The sequence below is a fragment of the Populus euphratica genome, unplaced genomic scaffold (assembly GCF_000495115.2).
Source record: "Populus euphratica unplaced genomic scaffold, PopEup_1.0 scaffold51.1, whole genome shotgun sequence".
NCBI lineage: Eukaryota > Viridiplantae > Streptophyta > Magnoliopsida > Malpighiales > Salicaceae > Populus > Populus euphratica.
The window spans coordinates 857,195-870,091 of NW_011499932.1; the positions used below are offsets into that span (position 1 = coordinate 857,195).

Here is a 12,897-nt window from a genome sequence, read left to right on the forward strand (position 1 = left end):
TATATGAAAATTATCTAAAAAAACTAAAAATAATTAACTAAAAAAATAATGTTTTTATAAAAATATTTTTGAACCACAAAAATATATAATTAATTTTTTAGTTGCAGCGCGTCTAGTCATGTTCAATATTTTTATTATTACTATTATATAATTTACCAGGTTAAAATAAAAAAAAATTGATTGAATAAAGAACAAAATATTTGAATGGCTCAAAGTAAATATCCTCAGAAATTTGCAAAATAGCCCATAAATGACGAAGCCAAATTACCAAAATACACAAGTAAACGTAAAAGAAGAAAAAAAAGGACAAAATCTTTGAATAGGAAGAAACTCGCTATGACAACAGCCTTCCCCATCCCTACCCTTTGCCAACAACACAAAAACCTAACTCTACTCCACCTTGAAAACCCCTACTCTATATTATATAAATAAAACAAACGTTATAGAGAGGGAAGCGAAGAAAGAGAAGGAGAGAGATTCACCAACCCCTCCTCTCTCTCTTTCTAGTTACATTAGTAGCTTTCTTCTTGCTCAAAGATCTTGCCTTTCCCTTTTCTTGTTTTCACTGTCACCTCTCTCTCTCTTGGTTTCTTCAATAAAAAAAGTCTCAATTCTTTTTTTTTTGTTTTTTTTTGCAATTTTTCCTTACACCTATTATTAAAAATGGATTTGTTAGGTGCCCATTTGCTCAAAATCCAATCTTTTCCTGTCTAAAACGTCCGGTTTTGTACGTTCGGGTGTTCATTAAAGCATAAAAAAAGTAATTTACAAGGTTTTGATTCATGGCTAGGGGAGGAAACCAGCTGTTTGATGATAATAGAGATGGGTTTCTCTGGATTTCCGGTCTGGGGTCTCAATGGAATAGCTTTGAAGATGTGCAATATCTCCCCGCAGGAGGTCTTTTTGCAAGTGTTAATCAAATGGGTATGGGGGACAACGGCAGCCTAAAGTCTCTATACAATGATTTGTGTGTTAAGTACTTGTCATTTGTTGGGTTTCAAGAGGAGGAAGGGGTTCTGAAGAAGAAGAAGAAGAAAGGTGGGCTTAAATTGAAGATTAAGATAAAAAATCCTTCATTAAGAAGGTTAATTAGTGGAGGGATAGCTGGGGCTATTTCAAGGACTACAGTGGCTCCATTGGAGACTATTAGGACTCATTTGATGGTGGGGAGTAGTGGACATAGTACCAATGAGGTTTTTAATAATATAATTCAGACTGATGGATGGAAAGGGTTGTTTAGAGGCAATTTGGTTAACGTGATTCGTGTTGCGCCTAGCAAGGCCATTGAGGTAATGAAGTTTCTCTTTCGTTTATGTTTTATTCACTGTGAAAGAGATGGTATTGTGGTCAAATTGATTGTTTGATGTGAGTTTTGTTGTTTTAGTTGATTGGTTTTGTTTATTATTTGATGGCTAGCAATTTTTATGGACTGGTTTGTGTTTTGCAGTCTTGTAATTGAGGGGCTGAAGGAAGTGTTGTGCTCACTGTAGGCATTTATTGTTTTTCTCTCCTTTCTGTTTTCTTGATGTCATCCATTTTGTTTTTTTCTTGTTCATTGATGGTTTATATGTTTTTCTGATTGTCAACATCGATGATTAGTTTGCACAGTTTTTCTGCTTTATTCTGGTTGCAAATTGCCTCACCATTGATAACTTTTTGGTTCGGCTATGAATTGTTTTGATGATGTTATATGGTTGAAGCATGAATGGCCATGGTCAATGCTTATTAGCTACCTTTTTTTTTTTTTTATTGCAGTGAATTCAGAATTCAGGTTTTTTAGAGTTTAATTGGAATGAAAGTTTTAATACAAGTATGAAATTGAAAATAGTAACGTGGAATCAAAACTGATTTTGAGATTACAGATGCACAATGAATAAGAATTTGTAAACCGATAGGTTTGATGAATATAAATGTTTCAAATGGTGGTTCCCTGCTTATATAACAATAATCTACCTTGCATCTTTTTCTTAAAAGAAGCGGCTATATTTTTGCAATTATTCAATTATCTCTAGCACATTGCTTGTGCACTAGCTGGATTGGTTTCGGTCTTATCGATAGTACATTTCCTTCAGTTTTTATCTGGTTTTGACCTTACATTCAGTGCCTTCGGCTGCTCGTTCTTCTGTATTTCTTTTGCTTGGAAGATGTTGCATCTAATTTTCTTTGAGTTAAGCGTGTTATAAACCTTCAAGGGCCATCAACTAATGCACATATGTTAGGATGAGGGTAAAATTGAGTGGATGAGTATTGCTAGGTTCCCCCTGTTTGACTGCCTCTTATACCTGATCGCAGTCCAACTATGCACGCTACCAAATAATTGCAGGAAAACTAATCTCTGTTTCAGATGAGTAGATATCTTGCACCTTAACAAAGAATCAATTTAACCCAAAAGCTTAAGTTATTAGGTGAAGTTCCAGGATATGATTTAGATTATTCTCTAACACACCCCCTTAAGTGAAAGTCTTTTGGGTTTGAAACTTGCACATGTCCATGTTACCTTTTGTTTAATTTTTATCAAATAAATGGGGATGGTGAGATTCAAACTCGTGATTGATTGATCATTAAGACTTTGATAACATGACAAAGAACCAATTCAACCCAAAAGCTTAAGTTATTAGGTGAGGTCCTAGAATATAATTTATATTATTCTTTAACATATTTTGCACCTTAGAAAAATTCCTGAGCTGCTTTAACAAATTTAGAATGCTAATACAGGGGTGAGCTAGATGCCAGCATTTACTTGCCTGGCATAAGCTCTTCATTTGGATTGCACCTCACCTAGTAAACAAAGATTGATCTTGTCATCTACTGCATCTTTGCTTGAGTTGTGAAATTAACAACCTTCTGCTTTCAAGAATGGACTTCAAACAAGTGACTGATAGATATCAGCCCTCTCTGAACCGTCATTATGTTAATTAACTTTGCCTTTTACAGTCTCTTTTGTCCCCTTTTATTTTAAATTAGAGAAGGATAAATAAGCCATGCAACTTCTGCATATTCAAAGTAACATCCCAGTCATTCTGTTAATTAACTTTGCCTTTTACAGTCTCTTTTGTCCTCTTTTATTTTAAATTAGAGAAGGATAAATAAGCCATGCAACTTCTGCATATTCAAAGTAACATCCCAGTTCAAGGTATCTAATTGTGCTTGTAACTGGCTTCTGTGTCTGTAGCTTTTTGCATATGATACGGTAAACAAGAAGCTGTCCCCTGCACCTGGGGAGCAGCCAAAACTTCCAATTCCTGCGTCATTAATTGCCGGGGCATGTGCTGGGGTGAGCTCTACTTTGTGCACATACCCGCTTGAGTTGGTCAAGACACGATTAACTATACAGGTGTGTGCAAAACCCAAATCAGAAACTGAAATCTTGTGTGTGAATGCTGTTCTTTATCTCATGGGGTCTGATGTATTTTGCAGAGAGGTGTTTATAATGGTATAGCAGATGCATTCTTAAAAATTCTCCGTGAAGAGGGCCCTGGAGAACTCTACAGAGGTCTTGCCCCCAGCCTTATTGGAGTTATTCCATATGCTGCAGCAAATTACTTTGCATATGACACTTTACGGAAAGCCTATCGAAAAATTCTTAAGCAAGAGAAGATTGGCAACATTGAAACTCTTCTAATCGGATCTGCTGCTGGTGCCATATCAAGCAGCGCAACTTTCCCTCTTGAAGTCGCCCGCAAGCACATGCAGGTAGGAGCTCTCAGCGGAAGACAAGTATACAAGAATGTGATCCATGCCCTAGCTAGCATATTGGAACAAGAAGGCATCCAGGGGTTATATAAAGGGCTGGGACCCAGTTGCATGAAGTTGGTTCCTGCTGCTGGGATATCTTTCATGTGCTATGAAGCATGCAAAAAGATACTTGTAGAGGATGAGGAAGAAGCATGAAAGGAGCAAATGACTCGAGCGTTTTTCTGTCAAAGCAAAAGGGAAAATTGAGATAGTAGTAATTATTATTTATACCAAGTTAATTTATCTTGGGTTTTTGTCTCCGTTGAGGTTTTCATTTTTGGTTTAGGAAACAGTCCCACAAACTTTTTTGGGAGGTTAGGAAATATGCATCGCCTTTGTTTTTACCCTTTTTTCCCTGGTTTTACCAAATCGATCAGACATTTGCATTTTGAAAAATGTTATTTTATTGGATTGCCACTCTGAACTCTTGGTGGAGGAACCTATTCCCGCCCTTTTATACAAAAAGACGCGAGCGGCAAGGTGAGTTCTGAGTTTTCCACATCCTTGTAGGCTCGTTGGAGGAATGAAATGGAAACATGCAATCTAATTGACCTCGAAATAAGCATTCCGTGCCGGATTTGACCATGAATTCAGCGACATACAGTGCCAGGCCAAACCAAGTTAAAGGTGTTCTTCTCTTTTACTCGTGAGAGAAACTTAACATCGACTTGACCATGAAAATAAGTAGAAAGGGCTTCTCGTTTTTATGTCCAGATGTGATGTGCCAATATGGCCAGCTAGTACAAGAAACCCGGTTCGTGCTCTACCAGGGATATAACTTGGAAACAAATTTGAATTTGCAAATGCAGTGTTATTACAAAAACTCCTAGAAGAAATATCATCACAGCTACTAAACTTAATAATTCCAATCTAAGATAGGCAGTTTACAGGTGTCCATAATAAAGGAACTCAAGAGAACAAGCTAAATTCATCCTTTCAAGTTCAGTTCTGCTCCTCTGCCTCCGCGGCTTCCTCTGCAGCAGCAGCAGCCATCAACTCATCAAACTTTTCTGTCTTCCCTAGCAATATTTCAATCTGCAAGAGATCAAATCCGAATAGTCAAGTCTTTCAATCTCTAAAAAACAACTAGTTATTGACAAGGAATGAAGAGCAACTTGCTCACATCAGTACAATACTACACAGGAGGGTTCCCTCTGGAGGCCTCATAACAGTGCAGATTCAATCAATTTGAACCATACGCAACGTCTCTAGACTGATAATTAGATCTACATCCCCTGACGTCTATAGCAATTGATGAAAGTAGATATGGCAAAACCCTATTCACATTGCATACTCTTATCTTCTAATTTGAAGTTTAGACTGTGCTCCATCTTCTAAAACAAACCTAGAAATGTATATGCTTATATGTAGTGAGTTGTTGCTTGTAAAATATATAGATGCTAACAATCCCTGGTTTTCCAAAGAGAGCAATGCAGATACAATTCCAAATTGAAGGTTGGTGAAATCTTTATCTGAGAGGATTCTATCTATTGTATTCCCAACAGCATATCTGACAGGTGGTCCAACAAAAGGTTATACTTTACCTTTGCTTTTGGAACAGGACGCCCTCCTGTTTCTTCCCTCATGTCAACTGTGGAAGTCATTATCTCTGAACAAACACACAACACATAATAAGTGATCAAGCTCTCAACATCAGCTAAAAAAGTAAGGGAAAAAAATAAGAAAAGAATAGAAATCTCACTTTTCTCAACAGCAAGTCCATTGTTCTTCAAGATCTCAGCAATGGTAACAACAGTGGCTATAGCTGTACATGTAACAACGTGAATATAAAATTCAACAATCTCTCCAATAACAATAAATATGACACTAAACTACTTGTTTGACTATATTGCAGCAGTGACTATAAATTTCACACGAGAGCAACATAATATGACTATATTGCGCTGCAATTCCATCTTATTTTTTGTGACTAAATAGTGAGTGGTCATATCAGACTCCATTTATAACCAACCAAGTTAAGAAAAAACTCCCCCAACTCACAGTTTGCTAAATCAGCACTTAAAACGGAATTCAACAGAATAGTAAAAAATAAATAAATGCACTCCTCAGATGACAGCTAAAGAAACTATACCCATCCCAAGAGCAGAGAGCTCCACTTCATTGTGCTGTTGCATGTACCTCTGCAAAAATTCAACCATCACCAACCATTAAACAGCTAAACAAAATCACAAACACAAATACACACACCTCTTCAGTTGATAAAATCCATTTTCCTTCTCTCTACCGAGCTAAAATTACGAAACCCTCCTCCAAACTAAGCATACGAAAACGAATCAGTAACAAAATCAAAAGATCCAGCCATGTTTTCATAAAAAAAACAACTAATTCTAACGCAATAAAAGGACTAATACACAAGCTTCCCTTCATTTATTTTCCCATCCACAATTTCCCCAGAAACAAAACAGAGCCAAGAAAAAAAATCCTAAATAGAAAAACCCAAGACAAAAGAATAAAACAGGACCCACCCATGTCCATAATAGCAACAAATCCCTCAAATCAGTTAAAACATAAAAAAATAATTTAAAAAACCTTAAACAAACCCAACGAAAAACAACAGAGATCTAATTAATTCATTAAACCATCCAAAAAAACACAAAACTGAATTTTGTTTCCTCTACAACTAATAAATAGAAAGAAAAAAAAAACACACTAATTTAGAAAATAGAAAAGTGGGAGCGCTTGGTAATACCTTGGCGAGATTAACGTAGAAGAAAAGAGGTTTTTTGGTGTTAGAAACTTGGATTCGGTTCTTCTTGTTATTGGCTGAATCTGTTGTTGCTCCTGCTATGTTTAAGTTGTTAACAGCCTCCGTGATTACTTCCATTTCTGCTTACACACTCTTTTTCTAGATAGAGAAAAACCCTAATTTCACTTTCTCTTCCCAAATCTCTCTCTCTCACTCTCTCTCTTTTTGTCTATAAATAGTCAAAAACCCTTGGCACCGAAGATTTGCTGTTTCTACTCCGCCTTAACTAGGGGTTTTCGTTCGGGATTGTGTTCGCATCATACGGTGTCGTTTTCTTCACAAGGTTAGCCCCAAGCCCGCCCATTCTTTATCGAGCTTTATTTCAGGTCCAGGTCCTATTCGGGCCGAAAACAAAATGAAAAGGAGAGAGAAATTTTTTTTTCAAAAAAAAACAAATTGAGCTCGGTGAACATAATTTTATTGGGTTCATATGTTATTTTTTGTTCTCCTGTTTCTCTCTTCAAAATAAATTTATGAAATAAATATTAGTAATTAGTTACTTATTTAACACCATATAATTTATGCTAGGAATATGTGTATGAAAGATGGGGTTACTTAATAAAATGACAAAATGTTCATGTAGATTTAATTATTAAATTTAGATTTATAGTTTTATTTAATAAATTATAATAACTTCTAATGTATTATAAAATTATACTAACCACTTGAAAGTTTGAAAATATTACAAAAACTCGATTTTATACTGAAAACACCTTTGATGTTAATGTCGAGGGAATGATTAAAAAATATGGAGAGAAAAAATTAAATACAAAAAGGAGTTTTATAATATTTATTTAAATTTGAATAAGGTTTTTATAACATCTTAAAAAATTGATCACTATATTTTTATGATTTTTTAAAAAATATATAGTCTACTATATTTTATTTAAATCCAATAATCTAGTTGACATTCAAAACTCATCCTGAAATGAAAAGGTTGATCAAACAACATAAGGTTGTGTCGTAAATTTTCAGATAGCAAAACTTACTCAAAGAGGTTTGCCAAATTCTGTCTGAGACCATAGTCATAAACAACAGCATGTTGCTTGCTTCAATCCATTTAAGATGTTTTAATAATCCCACCCAAGATAAGGTTTGTAGGCATCAATTAGGGCATGAACACTCAAATGACAGATCATCCTGTTTAATCCATCATTTGTTGCTTACTTCAATCCTGACTCTGGTGATTGGCATCTTCTATTATTAGATTTCCTAATTAGGAGGTCACGGATCATTAATTATTTAAAGCCAGCATACATTTCAAACATACAGTAAGGGAAATGAAATGCAATCTGGAACTCCTTCAGCAGTAGATTAAAATTCAAGAGCCGATTTGCAATCAGAGAGTTCTGTGATAAATTAAAATTCCATGATATGCAGTCCTACACATGGAATGAAATTTTTAGCCGAGTACTTCTAGACAATGGATGGATATTTCTATAAACTTCTATCAAAAAAATAAGATCACCACAAAGCTGCACAACAATGGCATTAACAAACTTAGTCCAGAAACACCTGCTCGTGTGGGGATGCATAGAAACACCTTTTGGTACAACAAAGATGATATAATGAAAGGGTTTTCTCCTGATGTGTTTATGTCCTTCACTGTGCCTCCCAACCAAGAAATACATCTCTCAGGTTAACCCTTTCTTCATAAATTAATTGACATCGTTCAGTACCTTGATTTCTTGTTATATACATGAGGGTAGGCTCTGAGAAGAGATGGCATGACAAAATGATCCCAGGACAATCTAGCAGTTGATTCCACATTGGCCATTTGCGACAGCTTTTGTGGAGTCCGAGGTGAAGGGGTCAATGCGCACCCATAGCAAGGAGAAAATGGAGGCAAGGAGAATAGACCAGACAATGACAATTGTTGGCGTACGATTTTGCCGACCCAACAAACCCTTGAGGAAAGGATACAAATGGGCAATGACCCAAATAGCAAAGAAGAGCTTGCCAAAGAGAGGACCCCATGACTGGTATCCACTGTTTATGGCATAGGATACACCAGCTACAATACCCACCATGTTTAGTAAAATGACTGTGGTAGGAGGGATGAGAAGAGATGTCCATTTGAACACATAAAGCTCTGCAAAATCCCCATCTTCATCAGATGCCTTTGAAGTGACAGTGAAGTTGGTATCAATACCTGCAAGCACCTTCAAAAGTCCTTGAAAGACGGCAAAGAAATGAGCTGATGTACCGCCGATGACCCAGAATTGTTCATTCCTCCACCAGTCTTCAATACCAACTCCACTCCATCTAAGCTCAAGTATTCCAGTAGCAAAAATGGAGATGAAAAGCAGAATGAACCACATGCTGGCATAGTTACTTATCTGAAAAGAAATTGTAGAAAAATTATTGGTTTGTTAATTAAGATCTGAATAGTACGATCAACTTGTACCAAAAGAAATGAAACTGTCACTTGCCTCAGGAATAATAAATTTTCCACTGACAAGGCAAACAGCAGGAAGTACACAGTACGCAAGGAGTGGAAGAGAAGTTAGAGGGTACACGATGGTATTAATATATGCTAGCCTCTCCAAAAGCTTTAATCTTCCATTGTATCCATACCATATGGGGCAATGCCTGCTCAGTAAAATCTCAATAGATCCCAAGGCCCATCGAAGAACCTGGTTCAAACGATCAGAAAGATTGATAGGAGCAGAGCCCTTAAATGCAGGGCGAGGAGGCATGCAATAGATTGATATCCAACCACGAGCATGCATCTTGAACCCAGTCAAAATATCTTCTGTAACAGAACCATAGATCCATCCAATCTGGCAGATGACAAAAAGAATGAGCTAACATATAATAAACAAAACTTGATCAGATTAAGCAATTACTACTGATGATAAAGCAAGACTGACCTCTTTGCCCCATTCAGTCTTGTCTTCATATCCACAGCTAATAACATGGATAGCTTCTTTCAAAAGAGTTGCAGGATTGGTTGTTGGTGGAATGCCTCCCTGTTCCTGGAAGGTAGCTGCAATAAAAACTGGTGACTGACCAAAACGCTTTTCTAAACTCTTCTGCGACATAAGCAGTGACCTCTCATCATCATATCCTGCAAAAGAGAAGGAATGCAGTTAAAAGAATACATGCCACATGCCATGTAAACTTTTCTGTAATCATTTGTAGTTTCCACCACCAAGTTTAATCAAAATCATTATAAATCTGAAATTGGGTGTTCTGTAGTTTATCATTACCCCATGGCATGAAATATAAGAATAAGCTTAGCATTGTCTAATGAAACTTACATTGCTTTGTAAATAATTAATGTATATGACAAAATTCAAGGTAATCAAAATGTTAGTTACCAAGTATAAATGAGGACTGACCATGCTCCATCATAAACTAAACTACTGACATGCAGTGCTAGTACAAGATATTAATTGAAAAGGACAGGTGAGAAAAAACAACTTCTAGCAGAAACCAACCTTCAACACCCTCCTCAATGTCCTCCATATTGAAAATGGGGACAGTGGATTCGGTTCTTTTCATTGCTCTCTTTTTGTCAATATACTTCTTATTACCACCCCTTCCCTTCTTTCTTGAGCCACAACAACTCTTTACAATAATGTTTGGTTCCAAATCTTCCTCTGTCAAAACTGGATCATAACCATACAGGGCTTGCCGGTTGAAACAGCAACCAGTTCCAACATACACAGGCCCCTGGATGCCGTCCAGACCCTTCAAGTTGATCTGCAAGATATAATGACAAAACATGAGCCATCCAATACAACATCGCACAGAAAGGAATATTTTCTAGATTGATGATAAATCGACTGACTTACATCAAAGAAAACAATATTGCGATTGGCATATCGATCGTGCAAGTCAATGCCATCAAAACGTTGTGGGAACTGTACATAGCATGTCTTCTTTCCATATGCAGGGTCCATCATGAAACACATGGCTTCTTTTAGAGCTTTGCTGTTATTGAAGTAGTGATCACAATCGACGTTCAGAAGATAGGCACCATTGGTCAGTACAGCTGAAACTCGAATCTACACAACATAAAGACCGAGAAAGGAGACATTTTGATTTTAGCACACAAATTGTGGTGCTCTAAGTCCTGAAAATCAATCATCTCGAACCAAAACATGGTACATTCAAATGCAAACTTCCATTTATTTAAGTGAAAAAAGAAGAGGAGAGAGAAGATAGATAAGCATCTGCTTTTTGATTTGCGCAAAAAAATCAGCACTCAAATGGTACCATGACCTGTGATGAATAACAGTTATTTGTGAAATTGGAACAAGGGGTCAAATTATACAAGAGATTAAGATGGCAAACCAGTGCATTCATTGCTCCGGCTTTCTTGTGATGCTGGAATCCAGGTCTCTTTTCACGAGAAACATATACAAGACGAGGTAGCTCATTTCCATCTGTATCGAGCCCCCCACTGTGACCTAAGAACACCTGCTCTCCACCATATGCCAGAAAGGGTAAATTGTAGGCGGGGGGGGGGGGGGGGGCTAGGGAGTCGGGGGCTAGGGAAGGGGGGGGGGGGGGGGGGGGGGACAAAAGCATGGTGAGTATGAATACATGTAGGAAGGATTATAATACCTGGATCATTCCTGGGTGATCCCTGGGATTATTTCCAGGCCACGGAGTTCCATCCTGCATTGTCCAACCTTCTTCTGGCATCTTCTGAGCTTTGGCAACAAGAGCATTGATCCGCACCTTGAATTCTTCATATTCTCTCTGTGACACTTAACTATACTCAATCTCATGTATAACGTTGAAAGCAAGGAAAAGAATGCCACATATTATACTCAATCTCATGTATAACGTTGAAAGCAAGGAAAAGAATGCCACATATTATACTCAATCTCATGTATAACGTTGAAAGCAAGGAAAAGAATGCCACATATTATACTCAATCTCATGTATAACGTTGAAAGCAAGGAAAAGAATGCCACATATTATACTCAATCGCATGTATAGTGTTGAAAACAAGTAAAAGAACACTAGAACCCACTGAATCCATGTGAAATACAGACAAAAGTTAGAGAGGGCATGCTTTTCTTCTTGACTCACCTTCATTGCTCGGCGCTCTTTCACAAAAGAAGGCTGTATCTTGTCCTTCAGATAATCAATCTTTTGGGAAAAATAAAACTCGGGGGCCCTGGGCTCAATATTGTGCTTCTTGCAGAAAGGCACCCACTTCCTTGCAAACTCTGCAGTTTCAGAAAGGGCTTCAAATGTCAACATAGCTGAACCATCATCTGAAACATAGCATGATACTTTGTCGACAGGGTAATCAACAGCAAGAATGGACAACACAGTGTTTGCTGTTACAATAGGAGGTTCTTTCATGGGATCCACTGTACTAACAAAGATGTCAATAGGAGCTAACTGTGATGGTTCTCCATCACGATCATATCTGCAAAAGATATAGAATGCAGTTAGTGAAGCAACAAGAAAAATTACTCCTTTAACCAAAATCCATTTACTGATGCAATGCATTTAACTTACCTTAATGCTAGCCTGTCAAGGTAGGTCTCACGATTGATAGGCATCCATTTTGGAAACTGATCCAGAAGCCATGACAAGGCAAACCAAACCTCACAGATAACAGATGTCAACCACAAACCATATGCATCTTTCACTGGATGAGTTACACGATATTGTAAGAAGAATCCCAAAATAATAAGACGCAGAATGATTACAACACGATAAGGAGTCAGGTGAGATGAAGAAATGGGCACTACACGGCTCAAAGGTTGTCGAGCATCATCAGCCCTGTGACACAAAAAGTGAAATGCAGGTACAAAACGGTTAACTGAGTGCATATGAGAAGATCAGCCCATGCTTTTAATAGAATCTGAAACCTAATCCATTCTTCAACATGGGCGATTGTAAGTAATATAAAAGTGAAATGAAGATACAAAACGGTTAATTGAGTGCATATGAGAAGATTAGTCCATGCTTTAATAGAATCCAAAACCTAATCCATGCTTCAACATGGGCGATTGTAAGTAATATGATTCCAGAGGAAGGAATGATGCAGGATAAATCTTGAAGAGGGGAACTCACATTTGCAGTTCATCTCCATTTGAACCAGTGCCTTCTATGTCCCCCTTTCCTTCAGGGTATCTGTTGGTCATCTGCATGATATTTTTGTCCTGTTTAAGCTTCCAACCTTCAACCCTCTCCTTCCAGTCAACATTGCCAAGGCCATAAGAATTCAAGTCCTTTGACGGATCCACAATTCTAACAGGAACTGTAGCAATAGGTAGCATGATGAACTCAAAGCCATACACACAAGAGAGTGAATTATAAATACTCAAAATGAGGCTGCTTGACTACCTGGCTGCCTTGGATCAATATAAGGGGATGAATTAACATTCCTTTCAGCAGTACCCAAAGGACCAGATGTAGTT

General features: G+C 37.3%; 3 protein-coding genes across 3 annotated transcripts in view; 1 reads left to right on the plus strand and 2 right to left on the minus strand.

Moving 5' to 3' along the window:
* Nucleotides 1-327: 327 nt before the first annotated feature.
* LOC105136172 (adenine nucleotide transporter BT1, chloroplastic/mitochondrial-like) lies at nt 328-4,156 on the plus strand. Its single transcript, XM_011041405.1, has 3 exons — nt 328-1,289; nt 3,173-3,334; nt 3,418-4,156. The coding sequence occupies exons 1-3, from the start codon at nt 783-785 to the stop codon at nt 3,889-3,891; spliced, it is 1,143 nt and encodes a 380-aa protein (XP_011039707.1). The 5' UTR covers nt 328-782; the 3' UTR covers nt 3,892-4,156.
* A 338-nt stretch (nt 4,157-4,494) lies between these two features.
* LOC105136173 (uncharacterized protein At2g34160-like) lies at nt 4,495-6,690 on the minus strand. Its single transcript, XM_011041406.1, has 5 exons — nt 6,446-6,690; nt 5,828-5,876; nt 5,438-5,500; nt 5,280-5,344; nt 4,495-4,770 (listed from the first exon to the last, which is right to left on the minus strand). Exons 1-5 carry the CDS (start codon nt 6,578-6,580, stop codon nt 4,678-4,680), a joined length of 405 nt encoding a protein of 134 aa, XP_011039708.1. The 5' UTR covers nt 6,581-6,690; the 3' UTR covers nt 4,495-4,677.
* A 1,126-nt stretch (nt 6,691-7,816) lies between these two features.
* LOC105136174 (cellulose synthase A catalytic subunit 1 [UDP-forming]) overlaps nt 7,817-12,897 on the minus strand; it is a 7,352-nt gene continuing 2,271 nt past the window's right edge. Inside the window, exons 4-14 of the mRNA XM_011041407.1 lie at nt 12,824-12,897; nt 12,551-12,737; nt 11,990-12,256; nt 11,552-11,897; nt 11,078-11,215; nt 10,805-10,930; nt 10,303-10,515; nt 9,946-10,210; nt 9,376-9,572; nt 8,935-9,285; nt 7,817-8,841 (exon numbers count right to left, since the gene is read on the minus strand). The exon at nt 12,824-12,897 is cut by the window's right edge and continues 86 nt beyond it. Coding sequence (XP_011039709.1) covers nt 8,254-8,841; nt 8,935-9,285; nt 9,376-9,572; nt 9,946-10,210; nt 10,303-10,515; nt 10,805-10,930; nt 11,078-11,215; nt 11,552-11,897; nt 11,990-12,256; nt 12,551-12,737; nt 12,824-12,897 — 2,752 coding nt within the window. The 3' untranslated portion in view covers nt 7,817-8,253. The remainder of the gene's footprint in view (nt 8,842-8,934; nt 9,286-9,375; nt 9,573-9,945; nt 10,211-10,302; nt 10,516-10,804; nt 10,931-11,077; nt 11,216-11,551; nt 11,898-11,989; nt 12,257-12,550; nt 12,738-12,823) is intronic.

Excerpts from the sequence above, each read along its gene's own strand:
- LOC105136172 (XM_011041405.1), top strand. The coding sequence starts at position 783 with ATGGCTAGGGGAGGAAACCAGCTGTTTGATGATAATAGAGATGGGTTT. Across the intron at positions 1,290-3,172 it reads CGCCTAGCAAGGCCATTGAG|CTTTTTGCATATGATACGGT; the intron begins GTAATGAAGTTT and ends CTGTGTCTGTAG. Across the intron at positions 3,335-3,417 it reads AGACACGATTAACTATACAG|AGAGGTGTTTATAATGGTAT; the intron begins GTGTGTGCAAAA and ends TGTATTTTGCAG.
- LOC105136173 (XM_011041406.1), bottom strand. The coding sequence starts at position 6,580 with ATGGAAGTAATCACGGAGGCTGTTAACAACTTAAACATAGCAGGAGCA. Across the intron at positions 5,877-6,445 it reads TCTACGTTAATCTCGCCAAG|AGGTACATGCAACAGCACAA; the intron begins GTATTACCAAGC and ends GAATTTTTGCAG. Across the intron at positions 5,345-5,437 it reads TGGACTTGCTGTTGAGAAAA|AGATAATGACTTCCACAGTT; the intron begins GTGAGATTTCTA and ends GTGTTTGTTCAG.